The sequence below is a fragment of the Piliocolobus tephrosceles genome, chromosome 1, assembly GCF_002776525.5.
Source record: "Piliocolobus tephrosceles isolate RC106 chromosome 1, ASM277652v3, whole genome shotgun sequence".
In the NCBI taxonomy this organism is placed as follows: domain Eukaryota; kingdom Metazoa; phylum Chordata; class Mammalia; order Primates; family Cercopithecidae; genus Piliocolobus; species Piliocolobus tephrosceles.
In genome coordinates, this window is record NC_045434.1 from 68,563,877 (window position 1) to 68,590,188 (window position 26,312).

General features: G+C 37.5%; 1 protein-coding gene across 6 annotated transcripts in view; it reads right to left on the minus strand.

Annotated features, from left to right (window-relative positions):
- The window catches only part of LPGAT1 (lysophosphatidylglycerol acyltransferase 1), a 94,714-nt gene that overhangs the window by 31,816 nt on the left and 36,586 nt on the right, over positions 1 to 26,312 (minus strand). For all 6 annotated transcript variants that reach the window (XR_002729919.3, XM_023203813.3, XM_023203812.2 and 3 more), the window contains 4 exons: positions 17,766 to 17,884; positions 12,318 to 12,413; positions 8,223 to 8,496; positions 3,987 to 4,113 (listed from right to left, as the gene is read on the minus strand). Coding sequence is in view for 5 of the 6 variants with exons in the window: in XM_023203813.3 (XP_023059581.1) it covers positions 3,987 to 4,113; positions 8,223 to 8,496; positions 12,318 to 12,413; positions 17,766 to 17,884 (616 nt within the window). In the remaining variant the exon portion in view is untranslated. The remainder of the gene's footprint in view (positions 1 to 3,986; positions 4,114 to 8,222; positions 8,497 to 12,317; positions 12,414 to 17,765; positions 17,885 to 26,312) is intronic.

Consider the following 26,312-nt stretch of genomic DNA (forward strand, 5'->3'; position numbering starts at 1 on the left):
CAGAAATAAAAAGAGGTCAGGAGGAGGAAAAAGTTCTTTACTCTCAGATGTTTCCCTTAGATAAGTCTTAGTTCTTTTAAAATAAGCATTACTTTTGAAAAAGTTCAATAATGTAGTTGTATGCAAGCTAATAAAAAATATTTCCCTAAACAATAAATAATATTGGTAATAAATACATTTTTTAAAAAGCATCTTTTAAAGTAATAAATGACTGAGATCCAATATATGGAGAATGCTGATTTATAAATACCGGACTTATCAATAATCTATCATTCTTTATATATTTTAATAATGGTGCTTTATATTTACAAGGTGCTTTGTGTTTTTTAAAAGTCTTTTTTTTTTTTTTTTGAGATGGAGTCTCGCTCTGTCGCCCAGGCTGGAGTGCGGTGGCAGGATCTTGGCTCACTGCAAGCTCCGCCTCCCGGGTTTATGCCATTCTCCTGCCTCAGCCTCCCGAGCAGCTGGGACTACAGGCGCCGGCCACCTCGCCCGGCTAGATTTTTGTGTTTTTTAGTAGAGACGGGGTTTCACCGGGTTAGCCAGGATGGTCTCGAACTCCTGACCTTGTGATCCGCCCGTCTCGGCCTCTCAAAGTGCTGGGATTACAGGCTTGAGCTACTGCGCCCGACCTTTTTTTTTTTCTTTTGCCACAGAGTCGTGCTCTGTTGCTCAGGCTGGAGTACAGTGGCACAATCTCGGCTCACCACAACCTCCATCTCCCAGTTTCAAGCGATTCTCCTGTCTCACTCCCAAGTAGTAACAGGCACATGCCACCACACCTAGCTAATTTTTGTATTTTTGGTAGAGATGGGGTTTCACCATGTTGGCCAGGCTAATCTCGAACTCCCGGCCTCAAGTGATCTGCCCATCTCTGCCTCCCAAAGTGCTGAGATTACAGGCATGAGCCACCGTGCACACTGCAACCTCCGCCTCCCAGGTTCAAGCGATTTTCCTGCCTCACCCTCCCTAGTAGCTGGGATTACAGGCATGTGCCACCACGCCTGGCTAACTTTGTATTTTTTTAGTAGAGACGGGGTTTCTCCACGTTGGTCAGGCTGGTCTCAAACTCCCAACCTCAGGTAATCTGTCCACCTCGGCCTCCCAAAGTGCTGGGATTACAGGCGTGAGCCACCATGCCCGGCCGACACTACCCAGTTTTTCTTGCCAACCTCCCCACATTACAAGAGAAAGGGATCTAATCCCAATTATTTATATTATTAACATTTATATATATAATGTGATTTCTAATGCTGCATTTTAAAACTTTTATTGAAACATCTTGTCCTTGTTTAAAATTTTAAAAATATAACCAAATGAACAAAAAGTCTGAATTAAAACCACTGTTTCTTTCCCTATGCACCATGGTGTCCTGATGGCCAAGAACAATACATGAGAAGTCACTCTATAGTTGATAGAGACTATATTCCTGGGAGCTGCTAAAGACATGGCCCGTATCCCCTCTCACAGGCTTCTTGCAAAAGCACAGTACTATCCTGACACCAGGACACCTCTGTTCTTTTCTGCTCTTTTCATTTGCTCTCCATTTCTGAACACAGGTCCTTCCTCTCCTGTCCAACATTGGTTAGACAATAATCTTCATTAAATTCCTGGGAAGAAAAGTATATCTCCTCACCTGTCCCAAGACTCCTAGGGTTTGTATGTATGTGCATATTCATAATCAGGCATAATTTGTACTTTAATATCTTGGAGTATGATTCTATAACATGATTTAATCTCTACTAGTTTAACACATTAAATTTTCTTTATTAGAAGTATTTTTCTGTATCAAACTGACCATTCCTCATCTTCTATCTATTATGAGGTTTTCATCTCTAAGTCAGGGGTCCTTAATTTCTTGAGGTCATAAATAATTTTGAGAACAGAGTGAAAGCTATGAACTTTCTCTGTAGAAAGGTATAAACAATCTCAAAATTTCATTTATTCAGTTATAAAATTCTCTGAGGTCTATCCATGAGCCCCAGCACTAAGAACCTCTGTTTCAAGTGAATGTAAGAGCCTGTTAAAGTAATCTTGCTAAAAGTAGGCCATTTCTTCCATTTCTATGATCCTTTATGATTTGATTCATTTTTTTCCTGATTATAAACTAAAATTTCCTCCATTTATTGATTAAAAAAGAAAAGCAGGGTCACCTACACTAGAATGCCCATACAACACAGTGTTTTCTTCCTCATCTCAGTTCTTTTTGGGGTATGATTTGCTAGGAAGATCTATATACATCCAATACACATATATCGAATGCACATATAGTCATACATCCAATAGCCATGTATTCCTAGCTTGGACATTAACAGTGTCCTTCATTCATAGATTACAATGTAAAAACTTACTGAAGGTTTGCTATATTTCACATATGGGGAAATAAAACTGTTCCTAGAGCAATTCTTCCAGGGCCTACCACATTGCCTTATACAGAGTAAGTGCTCAATAACTTAAGTAAAAGGGAAACCTGTGGAAAGAGTCGACTGAGAAAAGAGACACGAAGAATTACACTCTTACCTTACTCAGTGTAAGCCACACACAAAAGAATCAACTGTAATTTTATAGTCATCCCTCACACATCAAAAAGCCCAACTATTAATTATGTAATTTTAAATTTCAGAATTTAATTTTCATTCAAATTCTTCCAACTCTGTACTTACATTTGTATTAATAAAACTCTGATGGTTTACACATATAAAAATATGCTACCTATGTACTATCAATGGTACGTAATTTGAGTTGTTTTCCTCTAGAATTGAGGGCTTTTGTGGCAACTGTGATGTTCCTTGGGACCAATTCCTCACCTTTGTAAGGTAGTTGCCAGGGGTTGAGGTCTTTCACATGGAAACACAGTAAGGCTAAAAGGCCTATAAAAGTGATCAAAACCCAACAGGCCTTATCAGTCTATGCTTCATACAAATACCTATCATATTTATATAAACTTAAAAAAACTACAACAAAAAAACAAGAAGCTAGCATACATATCCAATAAATGTTTTTGCTATTGTTTATGCAAATGACATATTAAAATGTTAAAAATTTAAAAGTGTAAGTCATAGCTAAATTACCAATTTAATCATTCAGAAAATCTTATGTGGATTAATGATTTAAAAACAAATTCAATTTCTGTCACAGGTGTGTGAAGCAGAGCATTTCTATCTTGAATACAGGCTGAAAATGAGGCTGAGACCTACTCGGCTGCATTCCCAGATAGTTAAGGCATTCTAAGTCACAGGAGGAGACACGAGGTCAGCGCAAAATACAGGTCATAAAGACCCTGCTAATAAAACAGGTTGCAGTAAAGAAACCAGCTAAAAACCACCAAAAGCAAGATGGCCACGAGAGTGCCCTTTGGTCATCCTCCCTGCTATGCTCCCACCAGCGCCATCACAGTTTACAAATGCCATGGCAACATCAGGAAGTTACCCTATATAGTCTAAAAAGGAGAGGCATGAAGAATCCAGCCCTTATTTAGCATATCATCAAGAAATAACCATAAAAATGGGCAATCAGCAGCCCCCGGGGCTGTTCTGTCTATGGAGTGGCCATTCTTTTATTCCTTTACTTTTATAATATACTTGCTTTCACTTTACAGACTCGCCCTGAATTCTTTCTTGCACAAGATCCAAGAACATTCTGGGGTTCTGGATGAGGACTCCTTTTCTGTAATATCTCTATTAATACATACCTTCTTAAGCCAAATGAGTATATATTTATCCTTGATGTTTGCCCTTTAAGTTAACTTTTACTCAAGTGTCAGGCAACCGAATAAACATAGTGCCTCTAGAATATCACTTTTAGAGATCTCTATAACTGAGTGAAATACCTACTTCAAATGATATTTTAGTATTAAAAATGAAGCATAAGAATGAACTTGAGCCAACTATTTCTACTGTATGATTAAAAACTAAATATTAAGACATTCATACTGTACTGAGGTAGTATTGTTGGATATATACTGAGTACTAATATAGAATTCTTACCTATAATGTACATGTGTGACTGTTGGTTTCCTGTATCCAAGGATCCAGGTTTGAATATCTATAGGTTCAGCTTTGGGATAAGCTATCGTCGTATCTATTATCCACTGGAGGCCTTTTGATTTGCTGTCTGAGAACAAAGAAAAAAAGACTTAAAATTAAATCAACTTTTATATTATCTGTAGCAAATAACATAGATTACTTGACCAGTGTAAGGTATATCAACACCTTCTGGTTTAAGAAAAATTCTAAGGATGAACTTTAGTGCTGCTGTTCTATAATGTTCTTTAGAATAAATCAAGCATTACTTATTGTGTTATAAAATGGATGAACCTCGAAACAAGGAACACTATTATCTACTGGACATGCACCATTCAAGTATCTGATACAATTATGCACTATGAAGATCTAATTTATATTTAACATTCCTATAAAAAATTGACCTATGAAAAGGTCAGAAGCTAAACTCACATCACAGAAACAAAAAACAGACTTCAAAACAAAACAAAATCATTCACTAAATATAACATAATATAATATAATATAAACACCAAGATTTGTGATACTGAGGATAGGCATTAATAAATATTGGAACATGGCAACAAAATTAAGCATTCTTTATGGACACACTTGGTTGCTGCTCTTGAGGCTGGGTGTAGTGGCTCACGCCTATAATCCCAGTACTTTGGAAGGCAGAGGTGGGCAGATCACCTGAGGTCATGGTGAAACCCTATCTCTACTAAAAATACAAAAAATTAGCCAGGTATGGTGGCGCGTGCCTGTAATCCCAGCTGCTTGGGAGGCTGAGGCAGGGCAATCGCTTGAACCCAGGAGGTGGAGGTTGCAGTGAGCCAAGATCACTGCCACTGCACTCCGGCCTGGGCACAAGAGCAAAACCCTGTCTCAAAAAAAAAAAAAAAAAAAAAAGGCCAGGCGCAGTAGCTCATGCCTGTAATCCCAGCACTTTGGGAGGCCGAGACAGGCAGATCACCTGAGACAGGAAATTCGAAACCCCGTCTCTACTAAAAATACAAAATTAGCCAGGTGTGGTGGTGCACCCCTGTAATCCCAGCTACTTGGGAGGCTGAGGCAGGAGAAGCGCTTGAACCCAGGAAGTGGAGGTTGTAGTGAGCTGAGATAGCACCATTGCACTCCAGCCTGAGCAACAAGAGCAAAACTCCGTCTCAAAAAAATAAAATACATACAAAATAAAAAATAAATAAATAAATAAAAAGCAAAATATCTCCCTCAGTTTTAGCAAGAGTTATATGTACACATAAAGCAATAAAGCTTCCTGCCTTTTGGAAGGTACAATTGGTGACTACTGTTGTGGAGACAGGATGGTAAGTTCTGCTAAGTTTGATCCTTTGCACACTGTTTTTATCCCAGCATGGGGTACAAAGGTGAGTGAGAACTGAGAGCAGAATCATCACAGAGGATACTGATGGTCAGACTTTAAGAGTATAATGGTCCATTCTTTATTTGAAGTATGTAAGAAATTCCTAAAAAAAGAAAACTCATTTTCAAGCATAAGTCCAAATGTGCATTAGAAATCAATGATATATTACTTTTGTATGTCAAATAATTTAAAACTGGCCTTAAATTCTGTAAAGATTTTAGAACAACATTGTGAAGGAGAAAAATATACTTGTAAAACAAGTAAAAAAAAAAATTTTAAAATAACATATTGCTAAATGAACTGAGTTTATGTAAAGAAACACACTTTAACAAGCTACCAATGATATATGCATGCTGAAATGTTTAGGAGTAAAGTATACTAATGAAGCTTATTTTTAGACACATTAAAAAATGAAACAACCAAGATGGATTAATGGATGGATAGAATGATGAAGAGATAATCTAGTCAGCTCACAGATATCCACTGCAAAATTCTTTAAATTGTTACGTATGTTTGAAAAGTTTTATAATTAAATGATGAGAAAAAACACCAAAATTCGGCTTAATATCTGTTAAATCATGTGGTAACAAAAATACTAATCTTTTTAAAGTTAATCAGACAGAACTTAATTTTGGTATATGTGTATGGATCACACATTAAAACAAACATAAAGGCATGGTTTGTGTATACATGGAATAAAATGCTAGTTAATATAAACACAAAAGAAAATAAAATGCAAAATACCAAAACATGGAAAAGAATAATAAAATACAGGTAAAACTAGTTTTCAGGTATACTTATGGTTTTTCTTCTAAACAGGTAGAATGAAAAACTTTAAGGTAGGATTAAAAAATAAACTACTCTGCTTTAGTTACAAACCTAAACTAGCTCTCTCTAAAAGAAAACAACGATTTTTCTTCACTATTATGCAATCAGTATAACAACTGCCCCTACATTTGAGATCTAGACCACCACAGGATATTGCCTGGGTGGAACTATTTTAAAACAGCAGTCTTTATTAGTGCAACTAATCCTGTTTGGAAGACATTTGCCTTCAAGCTTTGGCTTGGCTGCCATTGCCACAGTGTCTCTCCAGCAGTGAAACTATTCTGAATGTTCCTTTTCTATTAAAAGACTCTTCCAATTTGTCTTTTTAATAGATGATGAAAGATTAAGAGAGCTGACTGACAAGCAGCTGCTTGGGAAAAACAAATAAAAGGAAAACTCAGTTAAATCTGAGTTAAATCACAGACATTATTTCTACGTCTGGTCCTGATTGCCATTTAAAAACATATTGTTTCTGAGGGCCAATCATTTCAATTATTATTTTATTTTATTTAAAGAATAGGAAAAGAAATAGCAAAATACTGCAAAGGAAACAGGCCTAGTGAATGCCTTTCAGCTTTCTAACTTATAACCAGACTTTCACAGTAGTATCTTACGTAACTTGTTCAAAACAGTCTCCATGCTATGGGCACAAATATCTTCTGCAAAACTTTGTAATTTACGGGGCTATCTGCAAGATAGTTGCATCTTTGAGTATGATTTGCTTTTTGATGGTGAGAAGGTAATACATACACATTATTTTTAAAAATGGAAAATTCAGAAAAGCATTAATAGAGAAAAATAATCCATAATGTTACAACTCAGAAAAGCAATCACTGCTAACATTTTGGTGCCCTTCCTTTCATGCATTTCCTACTGCCTCGTTGTTTACAGACTTGAATTCAAATTGTTTTCAGAAGAGTTGTATGTTTGCCCACCCTATTAACAGAAGAGCATAAATATTTTTCCAAGCCAATACAAACACTCCATAAACATCATTTGTAACAGCTGTGTTGTATTCCGTTGTATGGATATTTGATAATTACTAATTCATTCTCACTTCTGGCTAATTCCAATGTTTTGGCTATTATAAATAATCTGTAATAAACTTCTTTGCCTGCATTTCAGATTATTTCCTTTTGATAAATATTTGCAGTGGAATAACTGAGTCATTTATTAACACTTAATGCTCTTAATACTATCAAATTGCATTAAATTAGTTCTCTGTATTAAAAACAAACAAGGCTGGACACGGTGGCTTACACCTATACTCCCAGCACTCTGGGAGGCCAAGGCAGGAGTATCACTTCAGGTTAGGGGTCTGACACTAATCTGGTCAACATAGTAAGACCTCCATCTCTACAAAACACTAAAGAATTAGCCAGGCATGGTGGCATGTGCTTACAACCTCAGCTACTCAGGAGTTTGAGGTGGGAAGATCGCTTGAGCCCAGGAATGCAAGACTATGGTGAGCTATGATCATACCACTGCACTCCAGCCTGGACAACAGAGCAAGACTGTCTCCCAAGAAAATCCAGGAAAAAAACAAAAACAAACAAACAAACAAAAAGAAGACCAAAAAGCTTTCTCAATTTGATAAATGAAAATATTATCTGATAAATGAAAAGATTAATTTTTCAAACATGTCATTTCTATAGTTATATCTTTTAGTCTAGCAATTCCACTTCTAGGAATCTGTACTACAGAAATAGTTCCACCAATATGTAAAGATATTTGTAAGAATGCTTACTGCAGCCGTGGGAATGGCTCCATATAAGTAAGACAGGAGAAAGACATCTTTGACTTTATGCATTTCTGTATTATTTGAGCAAATTACTAAAAGCATAGACTACTTTTGTAAATGGAAACATTTTTTAAAAATTACAGTTTCATCTTCTCCCTAAGTATTATTTTTAACAAAAATTATAAATATAAAAAAGAACAATGATCATCTTCTGTAACTCCAGAAAATCCTTTAACTCCAACAAGGTAAAAAATGCTAAAAACCATCATACCTAATTCTTTAGCATCTCCTCCTGCTGGACTTCCATTTTTCTGTTGTGCTACAAGTGCATTCAAAATAATTTTTGTTGCCCCAGACCTTGGCAGAGTAACATTTGTAAGAAATGGCAAGTTATTTTTCTTGGCAAATGCCTGACTTGTTTCTCGCCGCTTCCTGAGGAAGCCCCCTTCTGGAAACAAAACAATCCATTTTCGATCTCTGCTCCTGTAATTATTTTCTAAGTGCTTCTTGAGAAGCAGCAGCTGTTGGTCACGATAAGATCTTCCCTAGAAGGCACACACACATTGTAGTAAGTACAGGTACATCCAAAATTAAAATGCCATAAAATTAAATAGAAATTACAGCTTCTAAATTAAAATCCAATCATAGAATAGAATAGTGATTTCCCTCCCCCCCCCACCTTACTTCCCTTTTTGACCACAGTGGTAAAGAGAAGTTATTAGCACTTATATAAATAAATCTGTCTTTCTGAAGGAAAAGGAAATTGTTCTGATTGCCCTTGAAAGTTCAGCCATTCATCAATTCAGTGACTATTTACTGAGTGCCTGCTATGTGCCATGCACTGTCCTAGGCACTAGACATAGAGGAGGAAATACGAGACTTTCATGGAGCTTACACTCTGGTTTGGGAAGATGGTATATGTGGAGTGGAAGTTCAACTAGTAATATGTGTTAGGAAGAAAACAGTAAAAGGATAGAAAGGGTCAAGAGGGTCAGAGAAACCCACTATGAGGAGGTGAAAATGTGAGGGAATAAGTCATGTGAAGATGCAAGGCAGAATATTCCAGGTGACAAGAACGAAAAGGACAAAGGTCATTTATTTGGTGGGAATGAGTATGGCATGTTCAAAGAACAGCACCAAGGCCAGTGTGGCTGAAATGTGATAAACAAGGAAGTCAGTGGTAGGAAGAGAAGCTACAGAGGGAGGTGGAGACCAAACGAGAAGAGCCTTATGCATGGTAAGTAGTTTTGGAGGGGACATCTTTGGATAGTTTTGAATAAGGAAGTGTTATAATCTTATTTATGTTTAAAAGTCTGACCAGCCTGGGCAACATGGTGAAACCCCGTCTACACAAAAAATACAAAAATTAGCCGGGTGTGGTGGCACATTTAGTGGTCCCAGCTACTCAGGAGGCTGAGGCGGGAGGATCATTTGTGCCCACAAGTTCGAGGATGCAGTGAACCCCGATGGTACCACTGCACTCCAGCCTGAGGTGACAGAGTGAGATCCTGTTTCAAAAAAAAAAAAGAAAAGAAAAAGAAAAAATAAAGAAAATCTGCTGGCTCCTGTGACCGAAAGACCACAGGAGATAATAAGTTAGAAGACTTGCAGTATTGCACACAAGGGAATTTGACGAGATTCAATTATATTGTATTGATGATAAGTAGTTACATTCGGGAAAAAATGTGAAAGTAAAGCTAAAAAGACATTCTAATGGACTGTATCTTAGTTGAGAGGGAAAGAGAGAAAAGAAGATGACCTGAAGTCTGAAAAGAAGAATCTAGAAAAATCTGTAGGAAGGCCCAAAGCTTACAACTACATATCACAAAGGTTCTTTCTTTCAGTGTGATCAATTTGCCAATATTTTCCAGCCAACAAAATTACAGAAGCTCCTCAAAATAATTAGTGTGCTTTCAGTCTTTAGATCAAATGTATCCCAAATGGAAAACATGTAAGACATTTTCTTAGTTTACTGAGGTGAACTGATTATGATTAAGATAGCTATTAAGTTCTCAAGATTATACATAAAATATTTTTACTATTCTTGGAAAAGCTTGTCAAAATGGTCTAGTAGTAAAGTCTCAAGAGAATTTTTCTTTTAAACATTAATGCTTTTTCCCTTCCTTCCCCTCATGTTATAGATTTTTATTACTAGTCTATCAGAGAAAAAAATGTTGCTCTTTAGAAATAAATTTGTAAACTTTCTAGATACTTTGAAATATAATCTTTATGTATGCAAAACTTCACATAGTAATCACAAGAAAATATTTTGGAGTACCTAATTTTCGACTTTTATCTAAAAGTACACTGATAATCTAGTATAATTTAGCCTCTTTTTTTTTTTTTTGAGATGGAATCTTGCTGTGTTGCCCAGGCTGGAGTGCAGTGACACAATCTCGGCCCACTGCAACCTCCGCCTCCCAGGTTCAAGCGATTCTCCTGCCTCAGCCTCCAAAGTACCTGAGACTACAGGTGCGTGCCACCATCCCAGCTAATTTTTGTATTTTTAGTAGAGACAGGACTTCACCATGTTGGCCAGGCTGGTCTCAAACTCCTGGCCTCAAGCAATCTGCCTACCTCGGCCTCCCAAAGTGCTGGGATTACAGGCATGAGCCACAGAGCCCAGCCCCTCTTCTTGATGCCTGAGGATCATCATTAGGGTCAACTGTTACACTACACTATAAATTCAATTATTTCCTAAAGCTGGAAATGAGGTAAGGTGCTCAGCTAGCTTTTCAGATCCCTGAGACTGCTAAGATTTCTAATTGTTGGTTCTGCTGCCTTCTCTGAGCTATTACACTAGGATCGTTGTTAAGTTGTCCTGATCAGTTTATTTTGTCTTGACCTTGTGTCTACTCCCAATTGCCACTTCTTGTGGTTCCAGGCTATGCTTATATTTGTTTCTCTGCTCAGAAGAATAAAGGGTGTTTCCAAAAAAAAAAAGATATAATGTCCAGTACATAAAACTGTCTGGAGTAAAGTATAGGTGTCTTGTGATACCTATTTTCACAGAACTTAGAAGTTTTTCTACTCACTTCCAGCTTATTTCTGAATTTGGGGTTCTTGGAAAAGGCTTAATCAGATTCACCAGTTATTTATTAAGTAATTATTATGTGCGAAGCACAGCACAATCCAGGTTGTTAAATATGTAAACACCAAATAAGTGTGGTATTGTCATACATAAAAGCACTTACATATCATATTTCAGTCATCCATTCTGGTGAAAATAAAGCATGTAATACTAGTAACAAGTCAAGAAAATAATGTAGTGCTGATAAGAGGCTATCATTCTTCTTCCTACCTAAACTATTCCTAACGCTTAGGACTTCCCAATACACCTTCCTCCATCAAATCCATACTTATTCTTTAAAACTTGTGCCAAGTATCATCTTCTCCCCTGAAGTTTTTCTGGATTCACATGAAACTGATATACTTATTTTTCCCACTATGAATTCCCAAAACATCTCCCATTATTATTATTACATTAACTTATTTATTATTTATTAATTTGTCTAATAATCTGCCTACTCGTAATTTAGATATCTACTATATTATACAACAGTGCCTTATAAATAAAAATAATAGTGATACAATAGTAGTAATCAAGATAAAAATGATGATGAAGGTAGCAGGCATTGTTCCGAGTGCTTTATAGGTATTACTTCATTTAATCCCCACAACAACCATTGTGGGGGATACTACATATTATTCAAGTTTGGAAAACAAAGAAACTTGAGTGTTTAAATAATTTGCCCAATTCACATAGCTAAGAAACTGAATAGTGGGCAATGTTTACTAAACTAAATTGTACCCTCTAAATGGGAGAAGAGTAGAGGTTAGAATGTTTGCATTTTAAGTATTTTAATACTTATCCACACTCAAATTGAGATTGAAATAAATGGTTAGGGAACAAAGATTCAGAGAAAGAGCTCCCTGAGCTGGGCACGGTGGCTCACACCTGTAATCCCAGCACTCTGGGAGCCCAGGCGGGTGGATCACTTGTGGTCAGGAGTTCCAGACCAGCCTAACCAACACAGTGAAACCCCATCTCTACTAAAAATACAAAAATTAGCTGGGCGTAGTGGCATGCCTACAGTCCCAGCTACTCCAGAGGCTGAGGCATGAGAATCACTTGAACCCAGGAAGTGGAGGGTTACAATGAGCCGAGATGGTGCCACTGCACTCTAGCCTGGGTGACAGAGCAAAACTGTCTCCAAAAAAAAAAAAAAAAAAAAAAAACCAGAGCTCCCTGAAACCAGTTAGCAGTAGCCCTACCTACTATAATTGGTTTTGTTATACCTCTTTTTATAATCAATAATCAATTTGACCAGGCTATCACTGTGGGAAAAAAGTGCTTATTACTTACCTGTCTTATAAAGAAGTCTCCATGGACCAGAGAAACAATTCCAAAGTTTGTGTACTTAAAAATATGATCCATCAACCACATCATCTGAGCAACAACCTAAAATATTGAAAAGCAAGAAATAATATTGGATAGAAGAAACCTGACTATAGTCGAGCCGAGTCTCCAAGCTTTAAATATAATCATCCAAGTCTACTTTTAATTAACCAAAATATTTTAAATCTACCTCTATTTCTACAAACAAAGCACAGTTACTAACAGTGTCTACATGAAAAATTACAGGTCTTGATTCCAAGTCTTCAAGTCCTAAGTCATAGGTACATATATCACTATATAAAAAATGAAATTCAATTAACTTCTTAAATTTGGACTTAATGATTTCAAATTTGTTCTACCCCAAACAAAGTCTCTGGTAATTCTTACATAACTTGCAAAATTATTTTGAAACAATACAACAAAATGGTTAAGTTATCAAAGAAGACTATATATTTAATGAACATTCACTTATAGCTCTATAGAATCTGAGTGTAGCTTCATGACAAAGTATAAAAAGTTAGTGTCTAAAATAAAACATTTAAAAATTAATATAATAGAATGATTTACATATTCCATTATGAAGAATATTTATTAGTGTATGCAAAATCATGCTGTTTGCCAGGATAAAAATATTTGTAGTGCCTTAGTCCTTAAACAGAAAAATATTATCCACTGCTGATAAGGGTTAATACCTATATCGAGGGCAGAAGACTTTCTTCCATGCAAATTAAAAAATTAAAAATACAGGTCAGGCACAGTGGCTCACGCCTGTAATCCCAGCACTCTGGGAGGCAGAGGCAGGTGGATCACTTGAGGTCAGGAGTTTGAGACCAGCCTGGCCAACATGGTGAAACCCCAGCCAGGTGTGGTGGTGCATGCCTGTAATCCCAGCTACTTGGGTGGTTGAGGCAGGAGAATTGCTTGAATCCGGGAGGCAGAGGTTGCAGTGAGCCAAGATTGAGCCACTGCACTCCAGCCTGGGTGACAGAGAGAGACTCCGTATCAAAAAAAGAAAAAAAATTTAGAAGTACAAACAGGATCTAATTAATGAATCGGTTAATTGTTCTTTCCTGCTGAGGAAATAGCATTCCTTGTTATAAGCCTTAACTGAAGTGAAAGCTGCAACTTCAATCAAGAATGCAGTAAGCTCTACTTTGGTTTCCCATGGGAACAACAGATGTAAACATCATCTCTAAGAACCAATTTATGTGCACCTACACATATGGAAAAAACGAAAACACTGATATCCATGTGCTGCTTTTATAAAAGCATTATAAAAGCCCACAGATGATATATATTACAGCTTCTGTCTTAGTTTTCCAGCTACACAACCCCTACTCTATCACCTTTACAATATTAAATCTTTTTTTTTAAATGAAGACATATGCCCAGTAAAGAAAGAACTGATACCTCAAGCAATTAATATAGAGTAAGATAATCACCAGCATCCCATCTTGTTTTGCTTTAAAATGATGATTACAGTACTTTGTTTAAATAAACTGAGATTTGGACTAAATGAAATTTGTTGAAAAGTGTCCCCAAAACAAACAAAAAGCAGTGGATTCAACCTATAAAGCATTTTAGCTTTAGATACATTATGAAGTGTAGTTGTAATTTATTGACTTCTGGGTTTTAAGTGCCAAATAACTAGCTTTTATATTTAATCTTTCATTCATGATGGATTTATTTCTTCAGTTAGAAGGGTCATTTAAAACATAAATTCAGTAAAGATAGCCAAACTATTTTCTGAGATTTGTAAGGATAGCTCTGTTCCAACTTATTTTAGGGGAAATGTTATAAGTCAATAAATGTTTATAAAACATTTAATAAAGTTCTTTTGACAGAAATAAAAATTCTTAGTTTTATCATAAATTGTCATAAAAGGCCAAGACAACTCACAGACACTTATTAAAAAGGTACCAGGCCAGGCACAATGTCTCACACCTGTAATCCCAGCACTTGGGGAGGCTGAGGCCGGTGGATCACGAGGTCAAGAGATTGAGACCATCCTAGTCAACATGGTGAAACCCCGTCTCTACTAAAAAATGCAAAAATTAGCTGGGTGTGGTGGCAGGCACCTGTAGTCCCAGCTACTTGGGAGACTGAGGCAGGAGAACCGCTTGAACCCGGGAGGCGGAGGTTGCAGTGAATTGAGATGGTACCACTGCACTCTAGCCCGGCAACACAGCAAGACTCCGTCTCAAAAAAAAAAAAGGACCAACACTTTCAGAAAATACAATTAATCCTTTGTTTCATATTCTTCAAAAGAAGGATGAGTAAACATAAGCTGCCTAAATCAACTCTGTCAATGTTTGGTAGGTCTGTCACTCAGAACTTTTTCATTATTTCTAAGAGACAAAATCAATCTATATTATTCTTTATCTGAATGCACAGATTTTTTACATATCAGAACACCGTATAGAGACTTAAACAAATGACTGCACTCTTTTTTCCTTTTGAAATTATAATAAGGTCAATGGTTCTCCATTGGGTGAGTATGGAAACTGCAGGATAATTTTGGTCCTTGTGGACTAAGGAGTGCTACTAGCATTTACTGTGGACTAAGGAGTGCTACTAGCATTTACTTGTGGCAGTTGAGTACACAAAACATCTGGCAATGTCCAGGACAGTTCTCAGCAACACTGTTGTCCTATTAAAATGCCAACAGTACTCCCACTGAGAAACTAATGGGGGCTTCAAGAAATCCCCTGAATTCAAAAAGCTATGTTATAATTACATTACCATCAAAGTAATATTTTTTAACTGGCCCACAATAGCCTTCCTTCTTCGAATGTATCCATAAAGTATAAAATAAATCAAGTAAACATTCCTACTAGTGAATACAAATTAATATTGCTCTGTAATTATTAGGCAGCAGGGAGAGATTATAATGCTTCCACCCTTATATTTCTCAGTTACTCCTTTATAAAAGAAAGTAAAATATTCTTCTAGATTTCAAATTATTCAATATTATCAGAGCATTATTTAGAATGCTCAGTATTAACTAATCTGAAATGAAAAAATTACTTGGGACTTAAACATTTTTATAAAGGCAAACAAGCCAACCAAATTTTCTTTTGTCCACATGAGTGGGGAATTTTAAATTACCTAATATTCTGGTTAATACAGTTATCATCTGTGCCAAACTGGTGTTAGAATACAGTTAGACATATTTATATTGACCATTTTAATTACTCTTTGAGATTCAAAAAACACTTAAGGACACTGTAGGCCCTCAGGATAATCACTATAAATGTAATGATCCTATCTGTACGAGTAACAATGCTAACTAATTGGACAGTCTCTTTTATAGAAAGCCAAATCAACTAGTTTTGCAAAATTTTAATGTCATGAACTTAGGGGACAGGCAATAAATATTATTATAAATGCAAATATATCTACACAGTGATACTCTTTTAACAATTCAAGATCCTGAATATAAGAAAAGATTTAATGTATTCCACATTCCAGCAAGATTATGCCACTGCTTTTCAGACAGACAAGAAAAACAGATTCTACAATAATAAAACATATTTTTCTTTAATCTCCTCTCCTTTTCTGACACTACCCTAACCCAGTGAATCAAAATCTCTGAAACCTAAACACACCAGGGCTTATTCTCACTTTGATGTTTTTGCCAAGATTGTTTCATTAAGAAAGAAGTCCTTGCTTTTCCACTCTACCTAACTAAACTCTACTCATCCTTCAAGGCCAAGTTTACGTCCTCTTCCATTCATAAAGTCTTCTATGTCCATGAGGTACACGGTGCACTTACCCTCCACTGAAGCCATCTCACTTGGCAATTAAGTATTGTTTATGGCTCATGCCTATAATCCCAGCACTATGGGAGGCCAAGAGTGGGTGGATCACCTGAGATCAAGAGTTTGAGACCAGCTGCCTGGCCAACATGGCAAAACCCCGTCTCTACTAAAAATACAAAAATTAGCCAGGCGTGGTGCCCATGCCCACAGTGCCAGCTGCTTGGGAGGCTGAGGCACGAGAATTTCTTGAACCCAGGAGGCAGAAGCTGCAGCAAGCCAAGACTGCACCACTGCACTAGAGCCTGGGAACAGTGCAAGACTCCATCTCAAAAAAAAAAAAAAAAAAAAGCATTGTTTGTGATACCCTTCTTCCACCTGCCACTAGGCTGTCAGCACCCTGATGAGAAGAACTGTATCTTATAGGATGGTGTTTACACTTCTTATAGTCACAGATCATAACTACTAAGCCCTTAATGAACTTCCATTGATTTGATTATTTACTATTAGGTCACTCATTAACTCCATTAATTTATACACTTTATATTTACTTAGTTTTCTATGAACACAACCTCTTTAACTTCTAAGGTGGTAATTCGTTTAAGGCTAAAGACTGAATTTATTTTTTAAATCCACTCAGTTTATAAATATTTATTCTATCATAAGCAATATTCCCCCAACCTTTTGTTTTAGAAATGGGGTCTTGCTGTGTTGCCCAGGCTGGAGTGCAGTGGCTCTTCACAGGCATGATCCCACTACTGATCAGCACAGGAGTTTTGGCCTGCTCCATTTCCAACCTGGGCTGGTTCACCCTTCTTGTGCGAGCTAGTTGTTCACTGCTCCCAGGAGATCACCATATTTATGCTCAACTTAGTGCAGACCACCTATCAGCATAAAGAACTACAGCCCAAACTCCTGGGCTCAAGCGATCCTCCTGCCTCAGCCTCCCAAGTAGCTGGGACTACAAGCTGCACCACTGTGCCAGGCCAAGGCAGCTTTTTGTGTTTGTATTTTTCAAACTGGCAATCCACTGCTTCATCTCCAGATAGCCCTCAATTTGAACTATATTAACCTGCTTTCATCCCAGTTACTATTTTTTAAAACAGTCTTATTGAAATATAATTCACATTGTCCCAGTTTTTTTTTTTAAGTCTCTACATCCCACTTCCGGGTGACTTAGAATGATATATTTTTCCTTTTAATATTTTCTAAATTTTTATTGAAAGTAGTATACATACTAAAGTCTATGTCTATATTTCAAAGCACAGTAAGATATTTGAATGGATTCCCTTTTTTTTTTTTTTTTTTTTTTTTGAGATGGAGTCTTGCTCTGTCTCCAGGCTGGAGTAGTGCAGTGGCATGATCTCGGCTCACTGCAATCTCCACCTCCCTGGTTCAAGTGATTCTCCTGCCTCAGCCTCCTGAGTAACTGGGACTACAGGCATGCACCACCACACCCAGCTAATTTCTGTATTTTTAGTAGAGATGGGGTTTCACCATGTTGTCCTGGATGGCCTCAATCTCTTGACCTTGTGATCTGCCCACCTCAGCCTCCCAAAGTGCTGGGAGTACAGATGTGAGCCACCATGTCCGGCCAAATGGATTCCTTTTAACCTTCCTTTCTGGATGTCTACCTACTGCCTTCAGGGTAGCTTACCAGTCCTTTGTCCTGGAGGCACATCATCAGTGTGCACACATCTCCTGTTGCCTGATGATTCACCAACATCACTGCTTCATCTTTTGAAACTGCTTTAATATCTTCTCCCCATTCCATCACTGTAAGAATAAAAAGTTTCAAAGCTGTCATTTTAAAGATTTTTACAATATCACAAACCTTATATTAGAAAAAATGATGTATATTAATGATGATATGTCACCTAGCTAAAACATCCAAAAGTTTACAACTAAGTTTATTTCCTATGCAAATCAGAATGTTAATATAACTTTTATAGAGCCCCCAAACATACATTAAAATATAAAGTGATGTTTCTTTCCTTCCCTTCCTTCCTTCCTCCTTCCCTCCCTCCCTCCCTCCCTCTCTCTCTCTCTCTCTCTCTTTCTTTCTTTCTTTCCTTATTTTTGAGATAGTCTAGCTCTGTCACCTAGGATGGAGTGTACTGGTGCGATCTCGGCTCACTGCAACCTCCACCTCCCGGGTTCAAGCAATTCTCCTGCCTCAGCCTCCAAGTAGCTGGGATTACAGGTGCACACCACCACGCCCAGCTAATTTTTGTATTTTTAGTAGAGATGAGGTTTCACCATGTTGGCCAGGCTGGTCTCAAACTCTTGACCTCAAGTGATCCACCTGCCTTGGCCTCCCAACGCGCTGAGATTACAGGCGTGAGCCACCACGCCCAGCTATGGTCATATCTTTGATCTAGAAGTTCTATTTCCTAGAATTTATCCTACAGAAACTTTTGTTCAAATAAGCAAAGATATGTGTATAAAGAATGTTTATCACAACTTAAATGTTCACCAACAAGGGAATGGACAAGAAAATTATGACGTAATAGGAGAGTATAAACCCATTAAAATAATGGAGGATACCTCTTATTCACTAACCCAAAAAAGACATATTATCAACTAAACAAAGCAAATCACAAAACAGTAAATATGGCATGATCCCATCTTTTTAACGCAGGAATACCATCTATGTGTTGTTCAATGCACTGAAAAAAGTCTAGAAAAACAAATTTCAAACTGTTAATACTGATCATCAATGACAGGTGGTTCCCAACCCTTCAGATTCTATTTTATAAGAAAATATTCAGACATAATAATACATACTTTCACCTTAAAAAAAGAAAACTAATAAAAATGCCAAATTATTTGAAGTTATCAGATGAAAAGTCACTGCACCAAAATCCATTGGTACATTCTAAGGGAAACATTGGTATTTCTATGTAGTTATGCCTCATTTCATTTTTTATTTATTTTTAATTTTTTTGAAACAGGATCTTGCTCTGTTACCTTGGCTGGAGTGCAATGGTACAATCATGACTCACTGCAGCTTCAAGCTCCCTGGGCTCAGTGACCCTTCTACGTCAGCCTCCTGAGTAGCTCGGACTACAGGTGTGTGTCATCACATCCAGCTAATTTTTGTATTTTTTTTGTAGACACAGGGTTTTGCCATGTTGCCCAGGCTGATCTCAAACTCCCGGGCTAAAGCAATCTACCGGCCTCACCCTCCCAAGGTATTGGCATTACAGGCATGAGCCACTGCACTCGGCCACCTCATTTTGCAGTAAATTTATTTCAAGCCTCAGTTTTCAAACATCAGAATTCTGCAAGGAAGCTTCTAGCATTTTTTGATATGAATTACCAAAGGCCGATTCTATATTAGTATTCACTTTTACCCTATCTTAATCTCACTCACTGCTACAAGGAAAAAAGTCAAGCCACCTGTGTGTAAAAGCTCTGGATGAAATAGGGATAGGGAGACCTATTGAGAGCCAATTTTGCACTATATTTCAAAATTAACAAATGCACAAACCTTTTCACCTAGGAATTCTACTTCTAGAAATGCATCCTACAGATACACTCATTTATGTGCAAAATGACATGTACACAAGGCTACTCATTGCAGCTTTGATTGTAAAAGCAAAGATGAAAACAACTAGAAAGAGAGGCTAACTCAAATTCATAGAAACAATAGAATGGTGGTTGCCAGGGGCTGGAGGAGGGGGAAATTGTTGTTTAATGAGTACAGTGTTTCAGTTTTACAAGATGGAAAAGTTTTAGATATTGGTTCCACAACAATGTGAATATACCTAACAAGACTGAAAAATAAAGTACACTTGAAAAATTAAGATGAATTTTTAAAATTCAGGTGAATTTCATGTTAGCATATTTTACCACAATTAAAAACATTTTTAAGGGAGACCAGCTAAGTAAATTATATCTATGAAATGGAATATTATGCAAACATAGCACTTATGTACTAATATGAAATGATACACTTTAAATAATAAAAGCAAAGTGTAGAATAGGATGAGGGATGCCATTAGTTGTGGTTTTTTTGTTTTGTTTTGTTTTGTTTTTGGGATGGAGTTTTGCTCTTGTTGCCCAGGCTGGAGTGCAATGGCATGATCTCAGCTCACCACAACATCCAACTCCTAGGTTCAAGCAATTCTCCTGCCTCAGCCTTCCGAGTAGCTGGGATTACAGGCATGCACCACCATGCCCAGCTAATTTTGTAGTTTTAGTAGAGACAGGGTTTTTTTGTTGGTCAGGCTGGTCTCGAACTCCCAACCTCAGGTGATCCACCCACCTCGGCCTCCCAAAGTGCTGGGACTACTGGCCTGAGCCACCACGCCCAGCCTAGTTATGTTTTTAAAAAGGACAGAGAATCTACTAACCAAATGAAAACTGCCCATATGCCCCTCTTGACAACCCTCCAATGGAGACACATGGACATACAAACACACAAACACACACAACACACGCACAACATTCTTTCATTAATACATTCTTCATTCAATAAATCAGCATCAGGCACGGTTAGGTATTGTGGATATAAAATAAATAAAAACATTTCAAGTATTATTCTAAAGTGAACAGCAGTTAAAACTCAAGAAAGACTAGCTTGGTTCTATAAATAGTGGGTAATGTGGAAAGTTTTCTGGCTCTCCATTTGTATTAATAGATGTCTCATAACCAAATAGTCCTTTAACGCAGTCTGTGCTACATGAGTGGAAAATACTAGATACCTAGGCCCATGTAGTGGGAAGGCATATATGTCAATATAACTGCAAATAAGAATACGTTTTTACATAAAATATATCTTACCTGTTTGCTTTATATAAAGCAGATAAATGTAGTAAGTGTGACTGGTTTAAATATGAAAATATAAATTGAATTTGGATCTCCCTGTACTGGGTTGAACAGTATACTCTAAAAATTCATGTCTACCCAGAGTCTGTGAATCAAGATGAGGTCATACTGGATTAGGGTGGGCCCTAAACCTAAATCCAGTAAGACTGGAGTCCTTATAAGAAGAGGAAAATGTGGTCAGAGAGACACACAGGGAGACCACCATGTGATGACAGAGGCAGAGATTGAAGTGACGCACCTACAAGCCGAGGGACACCAAGGATGGTGGACAACCACCAGAAGAAGCTGGAAGAGGCAAGGGAGGAGCCTCCCCAAGAGTCTTTCGAGAGAGCATGGCCCTGCTGACACCTTGATTTCAAGACTTCTAACTTCCAGAACTGTGAAAGAATAAATATCTGCTATAAAATCCAGTTTGTGGTAATTTGTTATGGCAGCCCTAAGGAATTAATATAATCCCTCCCTCAATTTTTCCCATCCTCTCTTTCCCCTTTCCATTCTATTTTCCCCAAAATTATAGTCTTTCTTTTCTTATCAAGTATAGGAAAAGAATTGCATTATACTTTTAATATTGAGAACATTATATATAATCTAACATTATGTATTAAAATGGTTTTTAATGTTCACTTCTAAATACTTTCAGAAATTATACTTTTAAGTATAATTATTAAGAGTTAATCCACTACATGTTTTATCTCTCAACCAGAACTTAGTCAAAATTTATTTTCAGACAAATGTCAGTTTACCAAGACTCACATAGCATGCTAAATCAAAAAAGTGAAGGTGGTCAGGTGTGGTGGCTCATGCCTGTAATCCCAGCACTTTGGGAGGCCAAGGTGGGTGGATCACTTGAGGTCAGGAGTTCGGGACCAGCCTGGCCAACATGATGAAACTCTGTCTGTACTAAAAAATACAAAAATTAGCAGGTATGGTGGCATATGTCTGTAATCACAGCTACTTGGGAGGCTGAGGTACAAGAATTGCTTGAACCTGGGAGGCAAAAGTTACAGTGAGCTGAGATTGAGCCACTGCACTCCAGCCTGGGTGACAAAGTGAGACTCTGTCTCAAAAAAACAAAACAAAACAAAACAAAATGAAAGTACTTAGATTAAGTATTCTTTTTTTCTTTCTTTCTGGTTTTTTTTTTTTTTGAGTCAGAAACTCCTGGGCTCAAGCAATCCTCCTGTCTCAGCCTCCCGAAGTGCTGGGATGACAAGCATGAGCCACCACACCCAGTTTGGATCAACGTTTTACCAAGAAATTATCCTGAGGTAGCAATAAGGTCATGTTGAATTTTATAATAAAATCCTAATTTTATTCAATAACAAATTTAATTTCCAATATATATGGTATTCTTCTTTTAGAGCATCATTTAAGGACAACTGTTAGAAAGTTAAATGACTAACAAAATCAAGATTAAAATGAGCAATTTATTACACAGATGAAGTAGCTATGTCCCTCAGATTATGCCCTGCTATCCCATGACCAGTAAATACAGTAATAAAGCTAATATCTTAACCAAGGGATAGAAAAGAAGCTATGGATGCCTGCCAGTTCTTACACTGCACTTGATTAGAAGAACAAAAATATTCTAACACGCTGCTCTATGAAATGAATTCTCAAAAAAGAATTGGGTCAGGTCTACTACTTCCAAAGGGAAAAAGGACAACTGAATAAAAACTGGAGGAAAAATTTTCTAATTGTAATAAATTTTAAAATTGTTATTGAAAACCAAAGCTAAGGGTTATCATCTACTACATACACACACAACACATACACACACACACACACACTAACATGTACATCAATATACTTTTCCCAAAAGTTACAGATTAGAATTAATCTGGACAGTTCACATCTCAAAAAGAAAACAGAAACAACAACCCATCAAAAACTCCTTAAAACAGTGACACTAAAGCCATTTATACTGGCCCACAAAACAGAATTAACGGAGAGAAGAAAGGTTGCTTATTATGCCCACAAGCTGATGCAACATACTATTCTATCCTTCTGTGCCTTCATTTTCTCACTTATGAAACAATATCATTAATGCTACTTAAACATGTTGCAAAAATGAAGGAGATCTAATTGATAGTACCATAGAGATCCTGAGTAATGGGATTAAAGTCACTTTTGGAATCACTAGTAACTAAAAGAGCCCTAAGACTACTGTGTCATACGAAAATCAGTCTAATTAGTAAAGATTAAAGAGCCAGCTGGGCATGGTGCCTCATACCTGTAATCCCAGCACTCTGGGAGGCTGAGGCAGGAGGACCCCTTGAGGCCAGGAGTTCAAGACCAGTCTGGGCAACAAAGTGAGAATCTGTCTCTATAAAAAAAAATTAAAAATTAGCTGGGTGTGGTAGCATGTACCTGTGGTCCTAGCTACTCTAGAGACCACAGGGACCTAAGGCAGAGGATCTCTTGGGCTCAGAAGCTCAAGGCTATAGTGAGCTGTGATCATGCCACTATACTCCAGTCTGGGTGACATATATAGGCACTCTCTCTAAAAACAAACACACAAACAAACAAACAAAAGAAATTAGAGAGCCAAAATAATCATAAGTGAATTTCACATAGCTGGAGAACTGTGGCTTTCAGCAGTTCAGGTTTGAGGCAGACTGGATTGGATTCATCCGAGGGAGGGTGTTAATTAAGAGTGGCCATGAGAGAGTGGTTTAAAGTACTCATTAATGGAGGAGAGATTGGTGAGGGAAAGAAGTCTTGCAAACAAACAGCTGACTACCTAGAAAAGAGATGGAGGGAGGGCAATCATACATAGAGATGCTAATGTCATCCCTTTCTCCACAACATTCTAGTCAAGCTTCCCAAGGGAAGGCCCAGACTTTTGAAAATCCTTCTAATACATATCTCTAAGTAAGAACCACTGGAATTGAAGTGCTGATGTTTAATTTTATTTTTTTTTAAAGCAAGTACATTGTACACACTAGGAAATCATGGTCAGTATCCCTTTGGCACTTAAATTTTAAGAGGTTAAAATTTGAGAAGGCAAGACTCAAGAGGTAGCTTTTGGAGGGGTCACATAACTAAAATACTAATAGTAGCAGATATTATTAAATAGATGTATAAGTAATAATCTCAATAGCTAACATTTATGGAATGTTTATTATATGCCATGCACTAGAATTAGTAATAGAAAATAATTTATATTATTTTCTGATTTAATCTTCACAAAATTCCAAATGTACAGATAGCATCATCCCCAATATGCAAATGAAGAAAATGAGACACAAAAGGTTAAACACTGTTTTCAAACTTATACAGTTAGGAAGTAGGGGAACCTACTCCTAACCACAATATCATATTGTCACTGCTGACATGCTTCATGTCAAAAAACGTTAAGGACAGGAACTTGGATAAACGGCACTTGCAGGCCCTAAAGTTGCCCATGATTATGCCAGGGAATAGGGTGGACAAGCCAAGTCCCAAAATCCTCAACAAAAAAGGATAGTGTATGGCAACAACAAGGAGGGGTAGAGAGGTATATAGCCAAATAATTAAGTATTTTTTTCAGTGACAGTTGAATAATAACCAAGTCTAAAGGGGCAAGGTATCTAAGGAAAAAAATCAACATTGTCTTTGGGCCCAGATGGGATTATCTTAAATATAATATGCTTGATACAGAACTGGCTCTTTTCCCTAGTCTTCCCCATCTTAGCAAAGAACACTGCTGTTCACCCAGTCATCTGAAGATGAAATCTAAGACTATCTTCATTCCTCCCTTTCCTTAATCTTCCACATTCAATCCATCTCTAAGTCCAGTGGACTCTGCCTTCAAAATACATTCGGATCCTCTATTTTTCTTCTTATTATTACTACCATTTATCATTATTATTATTATTGAGACAGAGTCTCACTCTGTTGCCCAGGCTGGAGTGCAGTGGCACAATCTCAGCTCACTGCAACCTCTACCTCCCAGGTTTAAACAATTCTCCCACCTCAGCCTCCCGAGTAGCTGGAACTACAGGTGTGTGTCACCACATCTGGCTAGTTTTTTTTTTTTTTTTTTTTTTTTTGTATTTTAGTAGAGATAGGGTTTCATCATCTTGGACAGGCTGGTCTTGGTGCTCCGCCCACCTTGCCCTCCAAAGTGCTGGGATTACAGGCATGAGCCACCATGCCTGGCCCTCTCTACTACTACCATTCTAATCCAAGCCACCAATAACTCTTGCCTGGACTTCTGCAATGACTTCCTAACTAGTCTTCTTGCTTCCACTCTGCCTACCTATGTAAAAGAAATCTTTAGAATTCCAATTTCAAATATCATTAAAATCAGAAACACCACTGTCAAGCATGAATTAGGGAACAGCAGGAAAGTCAAAGATAATAACTGGGAATTAACTTTCACTGGCATTAAGACTTGGTTTAAGTTAAACTTGTACTGTTTTCAAAAGGGGAGCTAGTGGCATTTTGGGTGAAGCAATTCTTCTTCCTACAGCTCACCAGTATTGCAAAACTTTTAGCTTGCCTGGCCAATAGTCTGTTACAATCCAAAAGGTAATTCCAAACATCCTGACTCCACCCCAATCTCCTTTGAGAAGAACTAAGTTAAAATTATGTCAATACAAGCCTGTGGTAAAATCAGGGTGAGGTTAAATAACAAGTGAGAATCATCCTGACACCATTAGGACTAAATAAACACGTGTTTACTGCCAACAAAGATCCATCTCTATGATTCCCTCCCCTTCACCCACTAAGCTCCCAGGATATGGCAGCCAAGAGTTTGGAACAATCTCCTCTAGGAAATCTGATCACCTCAAGAGGAAAGACCTAAAAATATTGACATTTGGGGTTCTCCAGTGAAACATTCCAATAAGATCACCCTACAATGAGGCTCAATGTTGATAAGCCACAGCCACTTGCTTGGCTACAAATCAACATTTTAATCCCTTACTCTTAAAACAAGAACAGACAGCTGAAGGGGATGAGAAAAGCAGATGTGTGAAGGGCTCTATGTCATCCCCACTTCTGGCTTGAAATAAGGAATACACTCCCCATGCGAAAGTTACCCTCCTGATACTAGGAAGAAAAGAATATTCTTATCACCACGAATGGGGAGTCAACACGGTGATGAGTCTGCACAGCAAACCATACTAAAATAATGCTTTCCTTCCATTAGTTTCCCCCATGTAGTTCCTAGTCACTTTCCTACAATTTGCCACCCTTAGAAGCTCAAACCCGTTTCCTTCAGTCATTTCTCTTCAATTTATTACCCTTTGTTAAAATGGATATAAAGCCAGGCTTGGTGACTCACACCTGTAATCCCAGCACTAAGGCTGAGGTGGGAGGATTGCTTGAGTCTAGGAGTTCAAGATCAGCACGGGCAACAAAGCAAGACCTCATCTCCACAAAA